The sequence below is a fragment of the Syngnathus scovelli genome, chromosome 6, assembly GCF_024217435.2.
Source record: "Syngnathus scovelli strain Florida chromosome 6, RoL_Ssco_1.2, whole genome shotgun sequence".
Lineage (NCBI taxonomy): Eukaryota > Metazoa > Chordata > Actinopteri > Syngnathiformes > Syngnathidae > Syngnathus > Syngnathus scovelli.
The window spans coordinates 14689580-14711789 of NC_090852.1; the positions used below are offsets into that span (position 1 = coordinate 14689580).

General features: G+C 38.9%; 1 protein-coding gene across 1 annotated transcript in view; it reads right to left on the minus strand.

Moving 5' to 3' along the window:
* zfpm1 (zinc finger protein, FOG family member 1) overlaps positions 1–22210 on the minus strand; it is a 70021-nt gene that overhangs the window by 10161 nt on the left and 37650 nt on the right. Inside the window, exon 4 of the mRNA XM_049724213.2 lies at positions 7387–7520. Within this exon, the coding sequence (XP_049580170.1) occupies positions 7387–7520 (134 nt within the window). The remainder of the gene's footprint in view (positions 1–7386; positions 7521–22210) is intronic.

Sequence of the window (22210 nt, forward strand, 5' to 3'; positions counted from 1 at the left end):
AAGCACACTCAAGCTCGCACGTCTCCACCAACCCCCTCCACCTCTAGCACAGCCTACGACACTCTCTCCTTATCAGGCCCCAAAACACCCTCCTCCTTTGCTGATAAAACTTGAATGCAAATGATGCCAGGCTGATTTCATTTCTTCATTTTCTTCCTCCATTCTCTTGTTCACTATCAGAATGCCTCCTTGCTCTCTATCCTTTTCTCGCTCAATCTGTACCAAACTGGAAGATGACGAAAGCGGGGACGAGAACTTTCCTTGAACAAAACCAAAGAGACTTCTTCGTTTCATATTGGCATGTTCCCCGTGTACTCGTCTCGATTATTGTACAAACGATTTAAAATATGTGACTTTGATGCGGTTGCCAGCTTCCTGATAATTATTGGACCAAACAGGATTTTCTGTAACACAATGATTTGCTTTTTCTTCTAAGACTTCCAGTTCCATGATTTTAAATTTTGGTTTGTGCTTGTGGTTCTCAAGTACATATTTCATGATGACAACAGAGTAGTCGAGATCATTTTCATACCTGTTGCCAAAACCGCCAACATGTAGGTACTGTAATTTAGCGCCTGCTATTTGGGATTGCAGTTACTCTCCAGCTCCTCAGGAAGTCTCAGTATGAAAAGATTTTATCATCATCTTTTAACAAGTGTTAATGATGCAGTTGTCTGAATCCAAAATTGGAATGCGTCGGTTCCAAAAAAAAAAAAAAGTGGCATGTAACAACTTGCTTTCCATAAAACCCAGAAAGGAGTGATGGATGTTTTGTGTTGATGAGTATGGTTCAGAGACGGCTTGGATATTTTTGACAGCTGTTATGACAAGCACAACAAGAAATATCCACCCAAAAATTCCAATCGTCAAAACGAAGCTTTGTATCTAGAATGACTTCTAATTCCCTGTACCCAGAGGCATGCTACATGCGCTGGACCAAAGACAAAACAATTTGGACAAGCATCAAGACTCTTGCTTTGTCGGCACGTCTATCACTTGGCAAAGGTTATTTTTACTTCTGTCGTTGTCGCAGTTCTTTTTTCAATTTCCACTTGCAGTTTGCGTATTTGTTTGCAATGTGATACATTTCCCGGAGTCAACCATATTTCAACAGCATTGAAAAAAAAACATTTCTCAAAGGTTAATTAATATTCAAACTTGAGGTTGGAAGCATTTTCCTGAATTTATTTCCCATTTTGAATCATTTTAGTGTTTCTTTAGCTGGGAATCCTATCCCAACCATTTCAACCATTGTTCATTCATTCATTCACTCCTTCACAAAACCAATCACTCCATCCTCTGATTTTTCCACTTCCTCCCATCTCCCCTTTCACTGTCTCTCCTATGAAGCCTTCTCCCATTCTCTTCCTCTCTCAAACTCCCATTCGTCCCCTTCATCTCCATCATAGCGCTCTCTCTTCTTTTTTCTCTTCCACCTCTTGCTACAGGAAATAGTCTCCTTCCCTATCCGGGGGGTTACAGGGTTGTACTCACTGTCCCAAACAAAGAGGTCACTGTGTGAATCCTCCAAAAATACAAAGAAGAAAAGGAAGGCAGATAAAAATCTGAAACCTACTCCCACTTCTCCCATCCAAATACACACTCTGGCACAAAACACACGCAAAATACACACTTAGATTCTTTTTTGCAGTCGAAATGGAAGAAGAATTTCCTTTCATAGACAAGCTGCAAGCAAATGACATGCAAAAATATAAACTTGTGATAGTTTGACAAGAGATTGGAAAATGAGAACCTCTTGGAGAGCGAGCTCCTGAACAGCCAAAGATGAGAGCGAGATAGAAAATGGAGGAGGCAGGCTTAACGCTTGCACTTGCTTTCCTCCTCCACCAGGCAGGAGCCGATGCAGATGACAGTGGGATGCAGATACCGGAATCTTCCTCTTTTATATCCTCAGACATCTCAACATTCCTTCTTTCACGTGATACGTCTGCTTGCATAGTTTGTTCCAATTAACAGCATTTTTTTTTCTTTTTCTCCAGATGTTTTCTTTCTCCTCTTTCCAATAATCGCCATCTCATTTTCCCTCTCTTCAAACAGACAGCCAAAGTCAAGCTGTGGTTTTACAGGTTGCCCCAGCCCAAGATTACTTTTGTAACTTGGTCCTGAGCGTTTAAATTTAAAATCAAAAGGCAATGATTGAGGGGGGGGGTTCTCCTTGGGAAGAACACTGGATGGATCCTTGACTGCAATGTTTTCATGCTCTCTGAGTTTCTTTGAGCCACTAGCCAAAAGGTGAACAGACCAATTTGGTTTTCATTAGCTAAAAATACTTAGCGAAAGTAGCAAGGGCAAAACTTGGAAAATAATATTTGATTACTACTTTGGATGCCCGTTTCTCGCTGTTTTGTTCCTTCAAAGAATCTAACTGCTGCATCTCTTCTGGGGGGCATCACAGAAGGTGTCTCACCATAAACATCGATTTGTCATCTTATGAAGGAGCATAATTTTAATTAACATTCTAATTTGATGGGCGGAGGAGACAGACGGCTAGAGAGGAAAAACTGCTGATGAGTCTAGATAAAGGCAAAGATGGAAATCAGTACATAAACAAATTGGCTCAGATGAAAAAAAAAGAGAAAGAAAGAAGACCGCTCATGGGAGGATAAGGAGGTGATCACCTTCACGTGTCCTTCCAGCACAGGAAGTGATGATGAAGTGGAGGGATGAGGAAAGTAGTGGAGGTAGAGAGAAGCAGAGATAGAGAGAGTGGGAAGAGACTACCCCAAAAGTGTTTGAAAAGCCGTGGGTGGCGCGCCTTATCGCCCAAGTTCTCCTGGAGAGATTATTGGGGGATTAGTGCGAACGCTTGTTTCTAAAACATGATGAAAAGACGTTTGCGCGTGATAACGTTTTGAACTCCACTACTCTGCTCCTTCTAGGATCGTGCCTTGAGGCTGCCTTTCCAAGAAAGACAGGATTGGTGTGATGCGTGAGCCTTTGGGAAGTGCTGACGGAGAGAGAACAATAGGAATGATGTTGTACACGGGCGTTTCGAGACTTTGCTTTGAACGTCTGTCAACTCACGAATGAACGGATGAATTTCTGCGCAGATTATGGCATTGCCGCATCATCACTTCTATCCATCTCAATTCAAAACAAAGCTGAAACTTTGGTCCAATGACATGCATCTCTACTATCAGTTAATTAAAGCTGGATCCAATCCAAAAAAGGAGACCATTTAAAATCAGATTTGTTATATTCGATCCAATCAGATGAATGGCTCACTGTGGGGTTGCCATGGGAGTCTTGCCAAGGAGGACCTGGTTGTTCACTCAACCAGAAACGGGAGGAATCAGCAGCCATGTGATCAGTCCATCAGTAAACATTATCATAGGCCTGTTCGCAACTCCACCGGCCATATCAGCTAGAATATGTTTAAATAGATAAATGGTTTTACGCCTTTTTCTCAAGAGATGCAAATGGGAGGATTTCCATATGACACAGGCCAGTTAACACGTTGCTAATCTAATGAAGGAGATCTGTTTCTTAGCTCACTGCTACCCGCATGATAACCAGCACATATAGCGGCTGCTCACACCAACACGCACAAACAGCAGCAAATCCATATATTGATTAAGATAAAAAATACGTCATATGTATCTGCGTGGAGCATCTTCACTTGAACTTAAACATACTGCTGCTCACACAAAATTTTCCCCGTCCGGGTAGTGTTGCTAAGTAGACCTCCTACTGAACTGATAGGTTATCTTGCTGGGCCAAATACGAAGCAAATTTGTTGACGGATAAGTTGAGAGGGGAAGAGAAGTGCCAGAAGGGGCATCATGGGCTGGGGTGTGCCAATCTTTCCTAGAAATGGGGGGGCAAGGTCTTTGGCTGAGGAATAGGGAAGATAGGTCAGAATATAATAAATCGATTTAAAAGAAAGAGTGATTAGACTGATCTGTCTGCCGAACAACCATTTCGATTTTTGAGCTGAGCATACATGTTTTTGAAATGGTGGTAGGACATCTTGGCACAAGCATAGAGGGAACATGCAAAGGCATACTACGTCCTGAACTGGTAGCCAGCCAGTTGCTAATTTTTATAGATATAAACATTTTGAATTTCTAGTTTTGCCATTACATTGATTAACAAATTAGTCAATTACATTTACTTTAGATTTTGTTTTCCAAAAAAATTATGTTGAGTGAAGCAGCCCATTTATGTTAAGTGAGATCAAGAAAGAAATAAGATATACATGTATGTCAAAAATGTTGTTTTTATTGTGTTTTTAATTTATTTTATTAAAATTATTGTTCATGAATGTCACCGTCAAAATAAACTTCCAAATAAATGGCAAAATGGATTAATTACTGAAGTTTCATTATTATTAAGCAAGGTCGTTGGTATCTTCTGAAAGTAACTATCGAAGAAACTTGTAACCTAACTTGGTTACATTTAAAATAATCAGTAAACTAATTTAGTTTTAAAGCATGAACTCAGTAAACAAGTTACTTTTTTTCCAGATAACCATGGCAACATTGCTCGTCTGTCATTAGTTAAATCTAAGTGTTTTATTTCTTTCACACAGTACTATTAAAAGTCATTTATTGATTTATTTTACACTTGTATTATAGTTTAAATACTAAATAAATGTGTTTTCTGATGAAAAAAGATGATCAAGTTGAAAGTGGGAAGAATGCGGATGACTCAGTGGTAGACCAGTGTTTTGGAATACATTACAAACAACTTTAGAACAACTGAATTAAAAAAATTCTCAGGTTGCTTTACATGTGCACATCTCTCTTTTTTAGCATAGCCCTGACCTCTGCTGACCCAGGTAGGGATGGAGTGATAGTAAGCTGAGGGGGGAGGATACAGAGAGAAGCGGAGAAACAGGAGGAATGTGAGATTGCGACGGCTATCGCCAACAGATACTGAAGGGCCGACTCCTCACTCCTTCAGTCCACTCGGACGGATGGGAGGAGGTGAGGATAGAAGGGAAGCATAAAATGAGGTAGAGGGAAAGAGCATGAGTATTAAAGGCTGAGTTTTAAATACTTATCATACAAATACAAGCCTTCAAGGACAGACTACAGGACAAATAGGACAGTAGGAAGGGAGACGAACAAAAGGTGATGGGTGATCAAATGCACACGGACACACACACACACTATCTGTATGCTTCCTGATAAATAAAATCTTAGAAATGAGAGACTATCAAATAGAAATCAATCATTGGGGTTTGCTGTCCAGGAGGATGGCGCCAAACGGAGATAAAAGACAGGCGGATGTCTGGGGAAGGAAGGGAGGAGAGGTAAATGACCGGCTTTAACTAGAGAGAGCCTCAGTCAAAAAGTGAACTAGGCACTGCCTGACTGACCAGTTGGTATTTAACATGATACTCTCCGAGCATGTTTAATAGTTTTCACTCCGTACCAGGAAGCCTCATCCGGCATGAGCTTGGTATGATTAGATGGACTTGCACATGATGCAAAATAACAGATAGGGCTCCATCCGGTCACACACACACACACACGCATGCACGCACGCACATCTGACCCGTGACCATCTACCTCTCAAATTAAAACCACTTCTACTGTACTTCACCTTGGAGGCAGTCTCAACCGAGTGTGTGTTTCTGAAAACCACACCATACAAATTCTGTCCCAATGACAGAATGATTTGATGTAGAGTGTGAAGAACAGGCTGAGAGGAAAAGCATTGCAAAATTAAAAAAATTAAAAAATCACCCAGCCATACGATGCATACAAAAATGTCATTATTGTTTCACAAACTAGTTAAATGTTCTGCAAAGTAGACTGATAAATATCCCTAGGCAGTCTCAAAAAAACACCAAAATCCAACCTACGATTTAAAGGAAAATATCAAGCAAGTCTCCAGAACCCAAACCAAAGTGGAAAGCAACTGGATATTAAATAATCTCCATTGCCAAGTTCAATGTCATGCGTTTGGTCAGGCATACACAGCGAGACAATCGGGTTATTGTTGTCGTCCCGACGTTGCCCCTTCCCGACAAAGACATCAAACGCCCAGCTGTTTTATGTCTTATAAAACCGTCCCGATAAGATTATCCTTCTGCCTGAGGTGTGTTAATTTCTGATTTGTCCTGATTATAGGGACCAAAAGGCGCGGTACAACAATCAAAAAAAGAAAGCCGACCTGGGTGACCTCAGTGTGTATTCTGGAATTTCTATTCCTCAATTTCGAGAGATTTCATGTGACACTTGTGTCTGTGAGGACATTGATAGAATTGTTGTATATGAAGCTCTGTGTTGAGATTATCGGAGCAGAGCACACACCCAATACAACCAAAATTGTTAACACGAGGACTCCCCGGATTTTGAAATGACCAGACCTACCAGCTGTTATTTTGCCAACCTGCGCTCTGTTGCGCTCTGACAGTGACATTGCCTAAAAGCAGCGGTAAATGAAATCAAAGTGCCTTTGGGCTCAGATAAAAAGCAATCACAGTGTATGTACCAGATCTACTCAGGTGGTCAGATCGGCTCAAGGGGCCTGCGCCTGTTGATGGCATCACGCTATATGATTGGGTAGAAGACAGTACAGTGACGGACGTTGGTTTGTTTTGCAGATATGGAATTGTAGTTTGTCAGAGAAAACAAACATTTTGCAAAGAAAACTATTACTGTGAGTGAGTGAGTGAGTGAGTGAGTGAGTGAGTGAGTGAGTGAGTGAGTGAGTGAGTGAGTAAAGAAATAAAGAAATAAACAAACCCAGACAGTTCACCACGAATAAAATTATCTACAGAATCAAATTGCTTTACAGACATGGAAAAAAATTAAATCTATATTGCCAATATGTTCCCACTATTAATATGTGTAATTTGATTGAAAAATGATAATTAAAAGAAGAACATATAAAAAAATGTCTGCTTTCTTAGCTGAGTACGTCTTTTTGATAAAAAATTAACATCTCATTATTAAAGTACAATTAGTTGTTAATCTCTGTATTACCAATGTACATTTGTGTTCAAACCTCCAGGTGAATTGAATGAGCAAACACCACTAAAGAAAACAGGAACACTTCCTGACTCTTAATTTATTGAGGCACAATATTACTTATAATATTAGTACTTATTATTCGTATTACAAGTTTTTAATGTTGCAGTATTATTCTATCATTACTCTCTGTATTTCAATGTCAATGACGTGCATACGGAAAACAGATAACGATCTGACCACCCGAGTAATCTGGTAACAACAGCTCACACGTTTTCTGGAGTTTGGTCACGTGATGAACATTTTTGACTTACCTTCCCCTTTAAGAGTTAAACAATTAGAATAAACAAATTCACTGCAGCCTTTCTGTTTGTACTGTATCATATTTGAATTTCACATCAATAACATAATATATTTGGACCTTCATGGTTCGAGTCCTTACCTCTGATGCACCATCATTTGCACTGCAGTCTGACTGGAGGCTTCCAGGGTAGGGTCCCCAAATTGTGTCTGTATGGAGCTCCCTGCGAGCGACGACCTTTCTTCCACTGCCTTCTTTACTGAGCTCCAGCTCATCTGTCATGAGAAGAACATCAGCATTACATTAGCATCAGTGACATTATAAGTATACGCATTTAAATAAGCATTAATACTATTAGCATTGTGGTTTACTTCCATGTAGAAAATTCTTATTGTTATGTTGAGGTGCTTGTGGGAGTTTTAATGACCACATTTATTGTGAAATGAATACTTTGGACATAATATCTGTGAGTTGTTGGATTACTGGACACATCACATTAACTCGGGAGCACGTGAGAGGTTTTGAAAAACAAATAAGGCATTTGACTTGAACTTGACTTGAACCCTTGGAGCTGTAACACCAGCAGCACACTGACCAAACAGTCCGTGGCTCATCAGCAGGGGGCGTTTGATGTGAGCTGAGCAGCTTGACTTCTGGCTCAGTTCAGCAGCTTCTTTTTGTGTATTTCCTCTATGTGATAACTAGAAGGATGGCAGTGACAGCTGCGGTCGGAGCACACCGCATCCCAGACAGATAGTGGGCTGTGGGAGTGGTCTGTACTTTCGAGAAGTTCCAGCAGATCTGAAGATTTGTGACCAGCTGAGTAGGAGGGTCCCTTCAGTGGAAAAGCTCTCTCATTATGGTCATTTCATATTTGTCTAATGAAAAAACATCCAAATTCAGCCTCACCTTCCTCTTCTTATTCTGCCTTTTTTCATCCATGGTTCAGGAGACTGTTTCAGGGGGTCGGTCTAAAGTGTTGGGCCTGATAAGAGTGTTTGTCTAACACTCTCCATGTCAAAACACTCATCTATCTTCTCTGTATCTATCCCCACCAGAGAACAACGGACAGACGCTGATAAAATGTCTTTCCCACAGTTGGTGGGGGGAGGAGGGGAGTGTTGGTGCAGGGACGGGAGGGGGCAGATTTATGAGGAGGTCCATAAGCATGGTTTGAGAAGGAAAATGATGTTATAATGTATGAAAAGCTCAGCTAATTACGTGCAGCAGTGGTTAAATACTCGGAAAGATAACACTTTCTCTTTAATTGACAATAAAAACTGCATACTGACAACTGTATGGATTATGAAAATCAAGCGCCTGAAAATGTAAAGCTGTCTCCTTCATGTGCCCTCTCACCCAATGTACCAGTCCTGGTCAGTATAATAAGCAATTCTACTTTTTATTCTGTCACCCTGCTGAATATGACACCATGAACTTAGATTTGTGCTGGCAGTGTATTTTTTAGTATGCTCTAAAGACGACCAAAAAAAATAAATAAACTGGCCTAACGTTGAGTAACATAAACAGCAGATATCCGTTCTATTTCAAGAGCCAACCCAAAATGACTCCTATAGTCAGCCTAACCTGCTCACATCACTGTCTTAAGTCCAATGTCCGTCCAGGCGCTTATATTCCAGGACGGTCTATTTGGCCACTGTGACCCTCCTTATCACAGCAGTCCATCAATGCCCAGCCTGTTTTTGTGTTATTGGCTGATCCTCACCACACAGTCGTCTTATCAAGCTGACCAGCTCCATTGACCCTTATTGTGAAATTGGGCTAAAATTTGAGCTCAGTGAGCCAACACAGATATCAATTTATAAACAAGAGCGTGAGCTTGTCAGTTATTACGGATGAATACACACCTTACTTTCATAGTGTGTGTAAACACATCTTCCTGTGCTTCCATGCATATATCCACAGGTTCATCAAACTAGCCAATAGTTGTTTGGGAATATGTAAATATTACAATATACATTTGTTTTCCATACTACAAGTCAATGACTCTCATTCAAAATGGTTATGATTTCAACAATTACGTATCGTGATCAGACAAGTGAAACCTTGAAGGTGAAGGCCCCCAAAAGTGACACATTTTGCAGTACAACCAAAAATTTCTTGGAATACATACGTCAAAGGCCAAATTTTGTGCGATATCAAGTGACGTCAACATTTTATTTCATATTTTACCATTTATTTGGTTCAAAGTATAACTTAGCTGAAAGCATAATGGACTGACTAATATGAACATGACCAAACAAGCTTGTCAAATAAAAAGATGAATTTCACAACGCCGCAGACTGAAGAAGCAACCGCACAACTTAAGAAATGTTTAAATGATTCCTATAGACACACAGACAATTTATTAATTCCAGCAATATCTAAAAAAAATCATCAAGTGTCATCAAAGTTGGCTAACATCCCTTTGTACTGAAATGTTAACAATTAGTACCGGCACAATCTAAAAAGCTTTAATAATTGTCTGGAACAAAATAATGACCTTAATATTATTTCTAATGGGAAAATTGTTTTAAAATGAACAAACTTGAAGTCAACTGGTTCTATTTGATGTTTAGAGGTAAAATCTGTTAAGAAAAACGGTCAGTGAGTTCAGATAATATTTACTCATAGTTTAACAAGGATCGAGAAAATCAAATATCCAGTAAGAGCTGTAGGGCAGGATTGTGTTTTTATGATACACAGTATTGATACATTTTCTCTAGATGATATGAGACTCTTGGTATCAATATAAGTTGAAATACTGAACTTGGTTCTCTTAGAAATCTGTGCTCCACAAAGAAGCACTCTGTTCAACCAACCATGTCCCTAGTTTAAAGGTCAGACATTACTAACCAATCAGAAGATGAAAAAAAACAATAACTTGAAATCACTTCTTCACTAAACGTGTTCTTCTATTTTTGCACATTTTAATAAATATATGAATTGAAGTCCCCACCTCTGTTACTTTAAAAAAAATAAAAAATCAAGATTATAAATTTGATGCAGACAATTCTAAGGACAAAAATAGAAATGTTGAAGATTTGATGGCACATATGACCAGGAGATTCGATCTAAGCCAATGCCAACAAAGCCCCCAAAAGGCTACAATCCTACAGAATAATTAGAAAAAAACTTTTCTGTATTTCATATTAAGAATCACTGTTATCATTATTCAGCTGATTAAACCACAAGGCAATGTACATAGTGAATAAATAAATGCAAATGATGGAACCAAGTAGGTTAATTAAAGCAGCATAATCAAATGTAGATTATGTCCCTGTCAAGGAGGTCCGCTTAATAAAAGACTCTTTTCGGATGGTTTGAACACCTCCACTAATGACTACGTCTTGCTAATCCCAACAGGTTTACTGTGTTTGCTGGGATACCATGAGGCCTGCAAAAATCTTAATCCCTTTTAATTACCCCCCTTGCTCACCATAGACCTGAGCAATAACCTGACAGTCCTTATCAATATGACTGCATGCTACCCTCACTGCACTGTATGATACTATCCCCATAAACGGTACACAAACTGTGCGCGGCTGACACACTATTTCTCTGTCATTGCTTGATGACCCATTCAAAAAAAAAAGAACAGACACACAAGACAGCATGGGCTTGTTATCAATATAAAACAGCTCTGCTACAATGTAAAAAAAACCACTCTCGCACACACACACATGCACACGCACACACACACACTGCGTTATCAATATGGATGCTCCAGCAGCCAGTGTAGCACCCAGGTCTGCGCTGAGCCAACACAATAAAACAATCAGTCTGCTATTAATTTAAACAAATGACGCGATTAACTATGATTTGGGGGTTGGAAAGAGCTGGGGACATTACCATTGTGTGAAGGAAATCCTGGAAGATGGGATCTTGAGTGGACTTCCTGAGCAGCACCTTTGCATTATTTTTGTTGTTATAATGTTAACCATTCCATCTTTGTCAGGGGATGATGATGACTTACAGATTCACAGTATGTTTGAAAGATTCATGAACGGCTAGTTCCAAATCATACATTGGAATTGTTTACAATCATGTCAGTAACTTATCTTACTGTGACTTAAATATTTTACTCCAAATAGGAATTTTCAGTGTGAATTTATCAAATAATAATAACAAATGATGTAAGGATATTATCTTATATACATCTATACAATCTATCTGACTCAATCGTTAAACTGATTATAATTATCATCATCTTTTGAAAAAATTATAAGAACCCCAGTAAGTTTTTATAACTTATTATTGGTGTTTCCATGGAAAGTAAAGTACGTCAGCAACGAGACGTTATCAAATTTCATCCAAATGATTTAGGCACTTGTATATAAGTGAATTCTTTCAAGAAAAGTTAAATGAACGACAGCAAAAAAAAAAAGCAACTTCCAAATGGAATGCAATCTACTACTTATCTACTCCTGTGTGGAAACTGTCCATGACTCTGTGTAGAAATAGAAACTGCAGTTTTACCCAAAGGCTAAAACCATTTCCATCTTAAGAGGCCTGTAAATGAACATTTCATTTCTTTCTGAAACATGTTAGTATGAGAGTAAATTAGGACAAATTCTGTTTTTATACTAACATTAACTCTCATCTTTTTAATTGAATATTAGCCAATATGCTTTGACCAACCAACCACTGTCAAATGCAGATGACCAAAAAGACACTGAAGGCTTTGCAAGTCTATCTCACAATACACGTCTTTACTAAATGACAGCTTACAAAGTAATGAGTCTCACAAAGGAGCAACCCCACACTGATCCTTTCCTCTATTCCAGCTAATTGATTAGAAAGGACTATTGTTGATATCAAATGAGAAGATCACGGCAGAGCTATTGATTTTTTGACACGGTACAACAGGAAATCTTTATCAAGGTGCTGCTCCGACCCCTCACTAATAGTTTTGGGTTAAACTATGTGGATTTGCACAGTAAAATCCTGACCCGTCCTTCTCTCTCGTTTTCTTACACTAAGAAATTAATATAGTAATATAGTAATGAGGTAAATTTAGACAACATAGTTAACATAGTCCAATTCTATTTGTGATCAAAGACGTTTCTGAGTAATGCTTGCTTGGTCCCTCACTCAGGAACTTTTTGCCACATTGCAAAAAAGTGAACAAGAGCACATAAATCAGCCATTTCAAAAATATTTTTGAAAATGATGACAGAAAAAAACATTTTGTAGGAGCAAAGAAAATCCATCAATTGTGGTTTCAATGTTTAACACTAAATTAGCTTGACTAAAAACATTAATTGCCAATATATGTCACAATGCGTGTGAGCCAAAACATAATTTCCTAAATTTAATGCAGATTGATCCATGCCCTAAGTTCACTTTTTTCCGTTTATGTCAAAATGGTACTATAGTGAATCCCCATGACACCACTTAACACTGCTAAAATAGACTTTTAAAGCTTACAAAAGTATTCAAATACATGATGTTTGTATTCCTTCTAACTCTCACGGCAATTTTGTTCTATAAAAGGCATCATCGGAAAAAACAAGAAAGGTCTAATTGCTTTTCGTTTTCTCCTTGTTATTCTCTCATCATGATCTTCCACGTTGCAGCCGAGAGTCCAGCAGGATGAGCTCAGTGGCAGATACGCATTTCTGGGATAGGCATCTACTGCTCAGGACCACGCAATCATTTCCATTTTACCCTCTGTTGCACAGTCAAGATAAGACACCTGCGTAGCCTCGCTAATCAGATGAGCTTCAACAGAACTTTATCATTGACATTTACCACTGTTTACCCAACTAATTTCTCTTAACTGCACTGCTGAACTTTTATCTACAAAATACATACACTACCAGAAAAGAGCAAGAAGCAAACATGCAAATTCACAAATATGCAAAGAAAGATAAAATGAAAGGGGCAAAAAAAAATAAAAGCCTTTTTATTCAGAAGAGGAAGGAAGTGAAGACGGACCAAGTTACCTTGCTGCCACTGACATTAAGCAGAAAAAAAAAAATTGTGTTCATATCAACTGCTGGTGAGATGTTGTTTGACAGCAGCAAGAACAACAACTATTCTTTGACCTTGTCGTGAAAATCCCATTATCAACCACAATATCACATTTGAAATCTGTTGATGAAAGATGTGCTGGCACATTTTAGTATGTTGTTACCAATAGTTTGTTAATGTGTGTGCCATTGGATACAGACTTTAACATACACTATATCACAGAAACTCAAAATGAAGCACTCCACAGTAGGCTGTTTCAGCGTAGAAGGGAAAGAGTCACGCTTAATTTAGGTCAAAATTAAGGAAATGTAATTGGATTGTCAATCCATACAATAGTCTGGTACTGAAAGATTGATTACAATTAGTACTCCACAAATCCACAAAAGACGATTCGATACGCTTTTCGATATGTGGCTTGTGAAATGATTCAAAGACTGTTTGATTTCAAAGTGGAGCGATTTGATTTGGTTCAACTCAGTGGGGGGATTACGATTGCTTTTGACATTCTTTCTGGCTCAGTTTAAGAGGGTTTGACGAAATTAATTTTTGTGTTGTAATTTTACATACGCTGGAATTAATTTATTAGTACTGTAAAAGTTCCATTTCCTTCCTAGATATCGCTCTCCAATAAAAGACAATTTAACATCTACGTCGATATAGTCCAAAGTGGAACGATTAGATACGGTTTGATTCAATGCACTCACATCTTAAAAAAAAAGGTTTGCCAGTTCAAAACATTTTTTTGTTATGCCCCTAATTATAATCCATCCATCCAATCATTATAATATAAAGTATCATCATTTAATGACATGATGTATGGATGCCAAAAATAACTTTACTATTGTGTTTTTTCACATGCTAGTAATGTGCACATTAGTTTACAATACTGTCTTTCGGTTTATAAATTAACTGCACGGCCGAGCCAATTAGTTAAGACGGCAAAATCTGTCTTGATCAACAGTAAGCGCTGTAGTATGGGCAATTACATCGCCCACGCACTTAACCCTAACAAAACTAAAAAAACATGGAAGATAGCAGACTCGTGAACAGACTAAATGTTCTATTTACGTATGTGATATTATTTTAAGAAAATAATCTATGTGTATCAGCCCCACATCCCCAAATCCTGCTTCTTAGATTAATTGAAGAATCTAAATTGGCCATAGGTGTGAAAGGGTTTCTGGTAGAGTGTACCCCACCTCTCGCCCGAAGGTAGCTGCGTGCTCGCTGATAACAGTTGCTCGTAATTTGCAGCATGAATGTCCATCTTTACAGCCCGAGTTGCTAGCTTTGAGTCCGTGATGTCGTCTTTGAACCTTTTCTCTTCAAACCCGTTAATAACGAGTCAGTCATTGTTCCGGAGTCAGAAATGCTAATAGGATCTTTCGAGTAGCGTCACTCTTGTGACTTGGGTGAAGAGTAAATCAGCTGTGAAACTTTGAATCGGAGAGATCAAGACAATGTAAGTCCCTCCAAGCATGTGTTTTAGGATTTCAGCCAGTCGCTAAATCACACCCTGGCCTCCATTTTCATCAGCCATCCCTTTTTGTTCAGCTGTAGCCTGTCACAAATTGAAAGTGACGACCTTCTAGAAACTATCCCTGATAATCACATAAATTAATTAGAAAATGTTACTTGACATTCTCCAAGCACAGACAGAATGAGGGGGGAAAAAGATTGAGGCAAAGCCACAAAATTAATTGTATGCTATGTGACTCTGATAATTAATTCATGTCTGCTTTAAAAACTCCTTCTGGCATTCAATGAAAAAGGATGTTTCAATCAAACCAGTATCGGCAGCGGTCAGGAAAGGAAACATAGAAAAGTTAAAGAGTGACAGACTCGCTCGACATGCTCAGGGTCATTTAGAGGTTCAACAATTAAATAGAAGCAACCAGAAAGGGAAGAAAGAACAAACGAAGACAACATGAGAGGGACCCTTAAAGACAGACCGTGTCCATATCTAGAAAGAGTGCAAAGATACTGTGGACAAAAGCCTCTAGTGCTTTAATGGTGGCTCAGAAGTTTTGATTTTGAAGAGGAGAAGATTTTAGAGTTTGGATGATTATTGCAATTATTCTTTGAAGGCATTGACCCGCCAATCTTTAGTGAGATCGATTCATATAGAGCAGCAACCGTTTGTATAGCCTGCACCCCTTACAGCTATTGAATGTTTTTGCCTACAAAAGTAATACATTTGAAAACAAGAATTTATAGAATATATCATTTCAAAATCACATCATGTTGCCTTATCATTGAATTGTTTGCACCTCTGGTTGGGTATGTCATTCCATGTGGAATTTTAAATGCTGATTTGTATTTGATTAACTGACAGAGCAAAGGCAAGTATGGGGCCAAGACATCAAAATCAAAGAAGTTATGCCACTGCGGCACAATCTCATCGCTCTTCAACGAAGCCTCGCGCGTGTCTTTGTTAGCCAGGCGGAGATCTTCGCTGCAATTGTTCTTCATTTGTACTCGTGGTTTGATATTCATTGATTTATTCACATTGTTTGAATCACTGAATTATATTAATCGATTTGTAAAAACAATTAATGCCTATCACCCATAATAGTAAATTATTTTTTATATAAAATAAAATATATGAGTAATTTTATGCTAGAGGAGCTTCACTTGTTAATTTAAAGGCCCGCGGCTGAGTGTTGTGATGATATAAACTTCGTAGGTCCCCCATATTCTCTGGATGCCACAGAAACATCAGAGATGATGAGCAAATAGTGTCTTGGGAAAGGATGAGGTGAGTGACACCTCACAGACAGGCTGGAGAGAGATGTTGGAGAGAAGAGAGCATCATTTGTCAGTCATATCAGGAAAGGCAAGGGCTGCAGCCAAGAGGAATACAGAACATGGTTTAGCAGCTGAAATGACCAGAAATGAACTTTGACCAGAAAGACTCGATTTTCTCTTATGCATGTGTAAACTGAATGAAAAGTCAAACATAGAATTTTCTACACGGCTGTGTGATTCGATGTCGACCAGTCCAGTTAATACCTTGCTTCTCACCTATAGTAAGCTGAGTCAGGCAACAGTTCACCTGTGACTCGACTGGAGAGGTGCTTTATTTAATTGGAATCTTTTATATCAATTTTAAGATGACTAGATCTTATGGCAATAATTGAGGGTTGTGTGGCTAAGAAGGGTATGAATTTGATTTGCAATTAAGGATCATAAAAACAATTAACCTCAATTCAAATGGATCAGAAATGGGGTTTCTGGTCACAAAATGAAGTTAAGATCACGGGAACATGGAAGCACTCCATGAGGCATTTGCCATTATGAACATTTGTTCAAGGCCAAAATACCATCTGGGCCAAACAAGTGGATGTGCCGACTGTAGATTACTGCTTGGCTGCAACGAGCACCTGTGCTTTCTTTAGTCTCAACTAGTTTGAAAACAAGAACATCGGCGATAAGTAAGTGTGATAAATCCACTAAGACCTCTCGTGCATACGTACGTTCTCACAGGGCAGTACGACACTGATATCAATCCAGATGTCCAGAACATGTACAAAAAAATAATAGAAAGGATTTGATCAAATAATCTATTCATTTGAATCGCAGAATTATGATGGCCAATTATGATGGCCATAGAACAACAATGTTTTAGTACTTATGATACTGAGCAACAAAAGCCTGCATACATGACGGGTAGGCTAAAATGTTGGCAGCCACTCATTAAAAAAAGAAAGAAAGCCTGAAATGTTTTCAAACTGATGAAAGAAAATATACAAATGATAATATTGCATTGCCTTTTTTTCTAGTTCAACAGAATTATTAAACAACATCGTCATGGACAAAACTGATACTGATGATAATGATGGTAAGTTGGTAACCTTGACTAAATAATTTTCTCCCAACCTTTCTTTTACCAAACATTGACATTTTACAACAAAAAACAAGGGCAATAACAACAATAGGCAAGTACCTTGTTAATTTCAGTAGATTTGTATTTTGTATTTAACTTGTGTCCATTTCAAATCACAGAAGTAGCCATTGCGGGTTTTCAATCTTGAAGGGGAAACTTACAGACAATTTTTCCAAGCCAAACTTCCCAATCTCCTTCAAGTATGACCCATAGTGACAAGACAAGCCCTCTGGTGGTGTGACAGCCAATCAGCATCCTGTGCCATTTCGACTGACATCTCAAATTGACAGCTAGCAGAGTGGTACCCTTCACCTGAGATGCAAGTGAGTCTGCTGGTTGGAGATATGGTGCAAGGAGACAGTCGGAGCCCAGTAACCTCCACGTTTGCAAGAGATGGATGGATGTGGGTCAACTCAACTCTCATGCAGCTCACGGTTATTCTGGAACTGCACTCTTTTCCAGTATACTTGAGTTTTGGTCCTTCCACAAAAATACTTGAAAACAAAACGAAGATGAACCAAGAAAATATATATATTTAAAAAAAGATCTTAAAATCAATCAAAATGTTCCTTCATCTGTTCCTTCCAACTCTACAAAAATGTCCCATTTCGAGGACGGCTAAGATAAAAGAGAATATTAAATTGACAGCCAAGCTGAAATGTGATCTACTTAAGGTACTTCATTTAACAGCAGCATCGAGACAAATGATATCTCCCTCAGCCTTCCAACTCTGAACCCGAGCCACTTCCCATCGTTCACCTCTAATTTCGCTATCTGAATTGGCTCTCTTAAATCTCTCACCCCTCATCTGTGCCTCTCATTGATCTTTAATCCCTCACCCATTTAAACCCCTCATTATCTCAGCGCTCTAAACTCAATATTCTTTATTCCTCACCGTTTCTATAAGGGCCACGCTCCCTCACCTTCACCTCACCTGTCCCTTTAAAGGGAAAGTACCACGGAAAATGTACTGTATATCAATAAATGGGTGTCATCAAGTGCGAAAACATACAAAAAAATAAATCTATTCCCTGAAATGTGTCTGTGAGCACATTCACTGCATTTTCAATTAATTCAACGGCTTGGGTGATGAAGTGCTGCTGAAAGGAAATAAAGCTTGCACTGTTTATCAGGGCTCGGGTGCACTTTGCGTTTGCAAGGCTCAACAAGTAATCAACCCCAAGCGTTGCCTATAGTTGTCTTGGCAACAAATGATCATGAAAGCTGTACTTGGCTTTAGCTCTACAAGTGCGGGCCTTATTTTTGTAAGGCAAAAGAGGATGTAAAGTATCACTGACTGTGACAAATGGAATGTATCCTCATGTGTCCATATACAGCATGGAATTGTATACAGTATGATAATGCAATTTCCACAGGACCTAGTAAATATTACTCGTGCTTATTAAAGTAGCCGGCGGAACGCTGGTAATTTAAAACCCTGTGCTGAGATGGATAAGTGCCAAGCTGGACGATATGTCTTACTTGGCTGACTTGCTTGCATAGTTGACACTTTCAAAGGCCGTTTATCTTTAAAGGGCCCCGTGAGGCTATTCTTGGCTATCCTTGCTACACATCATGAAATTGGAAAACTAAAATGTGTTAATAAAATGACAGGTATTATCATACTACAAGTGTAATAGAATGGCAGATATTGTTATAGTCATGATTTTATAAATAACAAATCTAAGGTCTATCATAATGGTAAAAGTTGAATTTTTTTTTCATTTCCATTTTGTGAAATTGTGCAAATGTACGTTTCGTCAGCGGTGTAGATTTGCCCCATCAATGACGATGGCTTCTCATATTCAAATCTATAATAACAAGCGGAAACTGGGAATAGCAGTTTGACCTCACAGGTTTGTACCACAGACATCAAGGTTATCTTTTTTATGAGAGCTTGTGAATTTGATAATTCATCACTGTGTTGTTCATCAGCTTGCAATTGTATAGTAAGGACATGAAGCACTTTTACTGTTTCGATGGAGATTGTCTTTGGCCACTGACAATGGCGTTAGAAGGCGAGCAAGTGGGGAGACTGCCAGGCAGCCAGCTAGCAAACGACAAGGGATTACTGTGACACCATTTGCATATCAAGAAGTTAAAGCTGCGAGGGAGAAAATATCGAACCGTCAAGCCTGCAAGGTCATTCGAAAGATAGTTTTTTTCCCCCTTCACTTCATCATTTATTTTGCATATCATGCAATATGGACAAACTGTAGATTAAAAATGGCAGCTTTAGCAAATCATATCATTCCTGATAGGGAGCGGCTCCCACCTAGACCTTTCTTAAGGCACCTCGCTGCCAGTGCGCGATCAAAATGGCACGAGAACACACACGCAGATACACACACAGTGCTGCAGCAGGCAGATGTCATCTTGATTGTTTCACAATAGAGTACACATCCGAGAAGTGAAAATTGCTGGACTCACTAATCCATTCTGAATTATCACTACTTTAATTTATGTATTTTATTATATCGGCAGAGGCCACTAAGTCATTGTCTTGTTCCTCACTCTGCAGCAAGTAATCATGAAAAGAAAATTGTTGACGACAGTCTAAAATTAATATAAGCGGTTTAGAGTACCACATACAACAGTGTCGAATATATTGAATGAAAAATGCTCTCCAGTGATCAAATACTATTTGTATGTAACAAAAGGAGATAATTAATTATAAAGAAATTAAAAATGTCCCTGATCACTGGCAATGGCAGTTAGATAAATTAAGAGACATCATATGGTTACAGTAGAAAGGGCAAATACAAGATTGCTATTCAACAATCCCCGCACGTTAAAATAAACTGAATTGTGGGGAAAACACACAAAGCTTAGGTGGATGCCAAATAAGGAATGGGAGTCTGCGTGGCAGTGTAAGATCATTGAAAGAGAGCCAAAAAAAAAAGCAAACGAGGAAAAACAATTTTTTAAGAGAGCTCCAGCTGGCTGCATTATGCAGTAAGTGACTTCTGTATATAATCTGTAATCTGTATATGATTGCATTTCAGTGCATTGGAACACGGCGGTAGGTGTACTTTATTAGAAAATGCCCTTCCTTAGAAATAGTGACTGCAATAAAAGGACATTTGTTGTCCAGTGCCTTCAAGTGGAACCTTCAAGTGGAACTTTGAAAGCGGAATGCTTCTGAAATTCGTATTTTGATATGATGGAATTCAGTATAATTCAGTCGGACATCCATTTTAGTCTTTAAATGTGGCGCCTTAGCTGACATGCAAATACAATTAACTCCTTCTGCAGGTTCACCACAGAATTAAAAAGAATCATTCATTTAACACGAAAATGTTCACAGTTCTTCATGCACTTGTGGTTTAAAATATTACATAAAATGGCAATGACTCAATTTCCATTTGGGGAAAAAAAATACCCTCCATGATCATATCAGAGGTCAACCGGTGTCTAAAGGAGAGTGGATTCAACTCTATAATGTTCACATTAGTAGTTATTAATAAGTTAACGGGCTATAAACATTGTGACACAGCATTAAGGGTTGTTAATGTTGACACTCCCGAGCGACTCGACACAACGTAAACGGCGAACCACCATAAGATTAAACACTAGGAACTTCTCGTCCCTAAAGCCAGTGTCTACAATCAACAAGAATGAGAAACGAGTGGAATGCCAACACTCCCAGGGGAGATAAAACCCTGTTTACTTCCATTCTAGCCAATACACACTTTCTCTCTCATGCGCTTATGGGAAGTGTCTGATACATGATGAGTATTTTGTATGGACAAGAGTACAATTGGCTGGTGGCACTTATCCACAATGACGGGCCAGAAGAGAAGAAAAGAAGCAGCGAAGGAAAGACGGGTTGGCGGAGTTGTTGGCCAGCCAGTGATGGAGAGACCAGAGGAGGAGAAGGTGGATGGATGGATGAATGGAGGAAGGGAGCGATGGAGGAAGGGGAGGCTTGACGATAAGAGAAAAATTCAGACTGGTCAAAGTTTCCTTTTTGCCAATCGTGCTCCTGATAAAGACAGCGCCTGCTCCGGAGCTGATAGAGGGGCTATCTCTCTCCCTTTCTCTCCCCCACTCCACCACCTCGCTCAGCCGCCAGTTAGTTTGCGTGGAGGAGTGTGTGTGTGTGTGTGTGTTGGGGGGTAAAAAAAAAAAACACGAATGACCATATCAGTACAGCATCATGGTGCTACCATCAACCAGCCACCACGCAGCAATTAATATCGCTCCAATTACTGTTAAAAGGACAAGGCTGGGACAGGACGATAATGAACACATCCTCTCTTCCCCACTGGAGGAATTAAAACATACGCACACACACTCACACACACACATGCAAACACGTAAAAAAAACCACAGCTTGAAAAGGAACTAGTGAGAAATGGTGTGCTAATCTTTGTGCACTGTTTAACTCATTGAAGACAAAAGAAACAGCAAAATAAACAAACCTCGATAAGAAAGGTATTTTTCGTGTTATCTCCTTCGAGCTCTGTGTGTCTGTTTTCTGTTGTTGTTTATGAGTTGAATACATTTGCATCCCTGTTGTGTTCACATCTGTAGAAGGGACAAGGTAGGACAACCGAAAGGACATGGGAAGACGGTGACACAATAGAAGAGAATGTTTTTTTCTTATATATTTTTTTAATTGATTTCTGATGACGACGATTTAGGCTATTATGCAAAACCTATTTTCTCCTTATTTTTCTGTCGAATGCTGATTAAAGTGCGTGCCTCTACGATCCAAAGCAAATACACAAGACATGTCTGAATTGTGAACTGTCATGGCTGCTTCAGATGGACAATTTTAAGGTGAGACGCAAAACGTGAGAAACCATTTTGTCAGATAGATTAGTGACCATAGCAATAACGTGTATTTTTTGTTTACATTGATTTGCTTTCTGACAGTTGATATATTAAAAGTATCCACAAAAGGGATGAAGCAGAAATGCTTTTTTTACGACAAGCTTTTTTTTTTTATATGTTCATTCAAACATCTTTTGAACTTGGTGATGAAGCAGGAAGGCAATCACATGATCCTTTTTATGGTTTTATAAGCAGAGAACTAATGGGACAGAGGGCAGGATTCAGGAAAGCACAGTGGCGCCACCATGGGATAGCACAACAATT